Consider the following 6000-nt stretch of genomic DNA (forward strand, 5'->3'; position numbering starts at 1 on the left):
ATATTGAAAGCAAGCAAGCAAGCAAGCAAGCTGGAGTTTTGTACCCCACTTTTACCACCCAAAGGAGTGTCACAGTGGCTTACAATCACCTTCCCTTCCTCTCCCCACAAGACACTCTGTGAGATAGGTGAGGCTGAGAGAGCTCTGAAAGAACTGCAACTGGTCAAAAGTCACTCAGTAGGCTGCATGTGGAGGCCTGAGAAATCAAATCCAGTTCTCCAGATTAGCAGCTGCTGCTCTTAACCATTAGACTAAACTGGCTCCAAAAGAAAGAAATATCAGTCTACATCAGATGGGTGGAAGCTGACTACAAGGCCAAGCTTCTGTCTACAGGGTCATAATCACTCTCTCTTCATTTGTCTGCCTCTTTACACAGTGTTCAGCAGCCAGTGAATTAAATAAATGGTTGCCAAGAACAACAGAAACAGTACCATGCAGTTCCCTCTTAGAGATAGCCAAGGAAGCAACCTTGTAGAATCATGTATAAACCTAAGTGACTAATGACAGACAAATGGCTGCAGCCTTGACAACTGTTAGGCATGTTGCAAATAGTCCCCATAATCTTGGAGAAGCAGCTCAAGGCAAAACAGAGTTGTTATTTGAACAGGGGCTCCACAAAATACATTAAAATGTGATGACATGATTTAGACGAAAACCTTTTTACCACACCTGTCCTGAAGCCAAGCATGGGCGTGTCCACCTTGTTTCCCACTACAGGCACTGAAAAATATTAAGACAAAACCAAGTCCTGCTGCATGCTCAAGGAATAGGGCCATGTTGTACCCTCAAGCATTTTTAAGTGTGATCATAAAATATGTTAGAAATACCTATCACTTCAATCTTCAGGCCTAATTCTCCACCATTGTGTAAAAAAAAAAAAAAAAATATATATATATATATATATCCAAAGCACCCAACCAAGTGTGTTAATGATCCATTCAGACTTACAGGAGATGGAGTTCGGAGGGTCGTGGTGGAAGGAGAGGTCATGATGCTCCCATGATTGCCTATGATGCTCTCTTGGGGTGTGGTGGGGACTGGACTGAGCTTTGCAACCGGGCCATATTCCATGGTGGTGAGTAACCGAGTCATTCTTTGACAATATACAGAAATTTCGTTTCTACATCCTTTAGAGAATCTTTTTGTTCCTGATTCAAACAAATTGGCTATCTTAGGTAGCTTAGACCAGTGGTCCCAAACCCCCGGTCCGGAGACCAGAACCGGCTCTTAGATCAGTTGGTACTGGGCCATGGCTCCTCCTCGTCCTTCTCCCCGGCTGCTGCCTTGGGGGCTGCCCTGCCACTCTGCTGCCGGTTCACCTTTGGTGCTCTCTGGCGGCCAGCATGGCTGGGGCTCCCCCTCGGTGTGGCACTGTGCAGATGCTACTGGTAGCGCCCCCCAGTGGGCAGCGGGAAGTCAGGGGCACTGGTGGGAAAGCAAATGGAGCAGGGGCTCAGACAGCGGTGACATCCCTTGGCAAAAGACTACCCCCCCCCCGGGCCTTGGTAAAATTGTCAAGCGTTGACCGGTCCCCTGTGATAAAAAGGTTGGGGGCCACTGGCTTAGACTGCAGTAATTGTGAACAGGATTGCCCTGTCTCTCATTCTGATTATTATGTGTTAAACTATGTCCTTGAATGAAGTTGTGCATTACAAAAGCATTTATGAGTTTACCTCCAAATTGATACAATCTGTCTCTGTGGTGAGACATTTTTGTGGCTCTTCCCAACACCCTACGGTGATCAGGAGCTTGTTTTATAGGAAGGCCATTTTCAGATGGACATGTACAGTGGTTAGCCAGGTCACATGCTAGCCTGCAGAGATCAGTGCTGGCTTGTTCCATTTTCATACCCATCCAAACACTTCTCTTGCCTTTCTATTGACAGCAGGTATCCCTGTGACACGGATGTGGCTTTGTGCTCCTACTTGATGGTCTTTAGCCTATGCAATTTGCTGTGCCTTAGGACCTTTAGAAGCCTTGAGCTCGGAGCAAAGACTGGGATCCTGAACTCTTGGTTGGGGTTTGCCAGTACCTGGGTTCTAACCAATCAGCAAACAAGCTTATGGACCTATCGTGGGCCTCCAATAAAGACCAATCGTGTGTCTTGGCAAGAGTCTCAAGCATATATATAAGTCCTCCAGTTTTGCTAGTCTGCATTCAGTGTTTTCAGTTTCCAGTAAAATGTGGGTTGTTTTGGAGCTGAAGTATCTTTACTGAACCCATGGATTTAATACAATTTGTGATATTGTTTTAAATATTGTTTTGTTTAAAATTTACTAGAAAGCCAAGGCAGGGCAGTGGTTAGAGTGTCAGACTAGAATCTGGGATACCAATATTCAGATCCCCACTCGCCCCCCCCCCATAGTTTTGCTTTCAGCCGAAACTACTTCACGGGATAGTTGTGAGGCTATTGGAGGAAAGGAGAATAATGAAAGCTGCTTTGGGTCCCCACTGAGGGGAAAGATGGGGCATCAATCAGTCTCCAGTCATCACTTTCCCAGTGACAGAACTCCCTGATGGACAGTAGAGAGACTCCACTTCGAAATATTCCTTATATCTGATCATTTGTGCTGTCCCAGGGGTGTTCAGAAACACTGTCATAAACTCCTGTTCACCGGGATTCATTGTTACATAGGCTTATTTGTGAGCCAAATTGTAAAACTGATCTTATGCAGCAGGATAATGCAACAGCAGAAAGTTCCTGTGGCACATTTCTTTCTATAGCCCATATTTAGGATGAATCACACCTTCTTCTAGGGACGTCAGCCTCCAGGTGGGACATGGGGATCCCCTAGAATTACTGCTCATCTCCAGACTATAAAAATTAATTCCCCTGGAAAAAATGCATGTGGTGGAGGGTTGATCCTTTGCCACTGTGCCCCACCGAGGTCCCTGTCCTCCCCAAGCTCTGACCCCAAATCTGTAGGACTTTCCCAACCTGGACTTTCCTAACCCTTCCCCCTCAATTGGTAGCCAGGAGGGACCTGGAAACTCTACCTTCTTCTCTTTGCAGTTTTGAGAGACTGTAGGTATAGGAAAGAGTTGGCATGTATACAATTATACATTTATTTCAAGTTGCAAAATGTTCTCAAGCAAACATTCTTCACATTTCTACCATGTTGTCCTGTAATTCCTAGGAAGACCTAAAGAAGTAAAGTCAGAGAAGGCCCTCTTGCATAGTGGGCTGGGCTTTATTCACAGGGCTGGCAAGATTGGATGGTAGAAATTCCACTTAAGTATACTTATTTTATTTATTTTTATTTTATTTTTAGATTTCTGTACCACCGTTCTCCAACGGCCTCATGGTGCTTTCCAACATCAGTAAATACAATAAAACACATAAAACATTCCATAAAAACAATTACAATTTTCACAATTAGACAGATGGTGAATCAATCTTATAGGCACCCTTGATGAAAATGTTAATTCTACAGTCTGGAAGTTTTCCTTGGGCCATTTCAGAGACACAAGCAGAAATGCTGGAAGACATTTTCCCCTCTCTCTTGCAAACAGAGAGCATACTGTTCCACCTTCTCCCAAACAGATAAAAGGCACACTAATGGTGTTTGTGTTTGTGCTTGATTTTACAGGTGAGAGTGCAGCCACCGGAACGATTGCTGGCTGTTTGTACGGATTGCTTTATGGCCTCAACAAGGTCCCGAAAGGCTTGTATCAGGAGCTTGAACAAAGGGAAAGGCTAGAACACTTGGGAGAGGCTATTTACCGACTGACTACGGAGGAAAAGTAAAGATGTTTTTGACGTATTGTCTCCTTTTTATAAGTATTAAAACACACCCTGTAGCCCAATTCATAAGAGCCAGGCCCTAAACCAGGGCCCTCCTTTACATCAAATTCTGGTTTAATGAGACACACCTTTTGTGTGAGTGTGCACATTAAAGCATATGCCTAAAAAATTAATAGGTGAATGAGCAGTTCCCACTCTATGGAAATCATATAAGTGCATTCATCAGATACAAAAACTAGCTGCAGCTGCCCATTAAATAAACCCTTGGTTATAAAGCAGGATTTGCTGCCATGAAATGTGTGGAAAGGTCCTTAAATTTAATTATAACAACATTATTGCAGGCACCACAATAAGAAAATATTTTGTAGGTGTAATTTAGGTCAAGAATACCTAAACACAATCTGCTTTCTATCTTTTAGAGAATGTAATATTCACCTGCTATTTGCAGAATAATCCTATAATTTGAAAATGAAACCTCCCGACTTCCACTGTTAATGAAATTGTGTATCATTTGTAACTCTATCCCTATGGCTGACTTTTGTCAATAACAGTGTACTCCTAAACTCTTCTATGCCCATTGAAGTTATGAGCTGAACTCTGTTCAGGAGTGCACTTTAGTCATAGGTCTTTTCAATCATTACATTGAGGGGGGGTGTCCAACTGTGTGTCCTGGGACAATATGCTACCAACAATTCTTGATATGCATGATTGCTATTTAATTTGAATAGGATACAGCAGGGGGAGTCAACCTGTGGTCCTCCAGATGTTCATGGGCTACAATTCCCATGAGCCCCTGCCAGCGTTTGCTGGCAGGGGCTCATGGGAATTGTAATCCATGAACATCTGGAGGACCACAGGTTGAATACCCCTGGGATACAGCTCATATTTTCCACTTCGGTAACCATGTTTTTGTGTAATCTGTCCTGAAGCAGAAAATATGCATGATCCCTATTCAGGTGAAATGGAGACCACGCATATCAGAAGGATTGTGGGTCATCTTCTTCTTCTCCCCCCACCCCAGACATAAAAATGACTGTAAAAGACTTTACATGCAAAATGAACACTGCTTGTACACTTAAGTCAAACTAATTTGATTGCCCTTCTAACAAAATGTTTCTGAGATTCTCTCCCCCCCCCCACCCCAGGTAATATTTACAATGAAGTATTTCTGTTTTCCTCTCAGTTTCTCAATCCTAACACCCCCTTGGTTCCACCTAACTCACAAAATCACTTCATGTTGTTCCTTTCTAAAAACTGCAGTCTGAAATTACCGCCAGCACCAGGAAGTTGTCCATGGTGTGTCAATGTACCAACAGATGCAAAGAGATATGCAAATACATGCTGCAAATCATTTATAGATTTTTGGTGTGTTTAAAAAAAAATCCTAGACAATCTTTTTAAAGATTTGGGTGACTAAAATACTTGTAAATAAATTAATCTTATGCCTCTTCATAAGCATCTTTCTTTATTTTCACCACGGCGCTTTTTGCATGTTACTGTGTCATTGCTGGAATTCTTGCTTGCTCTTGTTAGCAGGTCACTGTTGGTCAAGATTAGGATGAGTTTCACATAACCAACATTTATCCCTTAAAAGGTCTGACAGATCAGGTTATTTGGCATAGAAAGAGAATTCAATCTAGTGTCTGGTATCAAAAACATCAAAACTCCACATTAGACAATGTGAAAATGATCAAATTGCTTTTTAATTCTTCTGACTCACTCTAGCCCAGAAACTCCAGATAATCCCAAATATTATATCTTGATAGCCGCTGGACAAAGTAGGACAAGGAAGGGCAGGAAATGAGTTCTCTAATTTCCCCTATTCTACTTACCCCATTCTCCCCACTACAGTCTCCTGCCTTATTTGAGCCTGCCTCTCCTTCCCAGGACAATTCTTCCCTTGTGTCATGTGTTTTCCTTCACTTCCTCCTGGAATATGCAAGTAAAAAGTGTGATGTATTAATATGAGTTCAGCACTGATCTCTCAGCCTTTCAAAACACGCCTGTACAATATGAGAGTGGGGGGTGGGATACTAAATTAATTATCCATTTTTACTGCTGCTGCGATAAGGGAAGTTGGTAATGCCAGTGAAAAAGACAGTCCCTCTAACAGGGAGTAGAAAATGAGACAGTCTATCTGGCTTCTGTCCTGGATGCGGAAGCGCATTTCTGCTTGCACAAAGGAGGAGAATGATTTCTGTTGATTTCTTCTTCCCAACGCATGCCCTCCACCAACACATACAGCACGTGTCTCC

At 42.9% G+C, this 6000-nt stretch overlaps 1 protein-coding gene across 1 annotated transcript in view; it reads left to right on the top strand.

Moving 5' to 3' along the window:
• Positions 1–5200, top strand: part of ADPRHL1 (ADP-ribosylhydrolase like 1) — a 28158-nt gene extending 22958 nt beyond the window's left edge. Inside the window, exons 6-7 of the mRNA XM_077343696.1 lie at positions 943–1075; positions 3591–5200. Of these exons, the coding sequence (XP_077199811.1) occupies positions 943–1075; positions 3591–3748 (291 nt within the window). The 3' untranslated portion in view covers positions 3749–5200. The remainder of the gene's footprint in view (positions 1–942; positions 1076–3590) is intronic.
• The last annotated feature ends 800 nt before the right edge of the window (positions 5201–6000 follow it).

Source organism: Paroedura picta, chromosome 6 (assembly GCF_049243985.1).
Source record: "Paroedura picta isolate Pp20150507F chromosome 6, Ppicta_v3.0, whole genome shotgun sequence".
NCBI classification, from domain to species: domain Eukaryota; kingdom Metazoa; phylum Chordata; class Lepidosauria; order Squamata; family Gekkonidae; genus Paroedura; species Paroedura picta.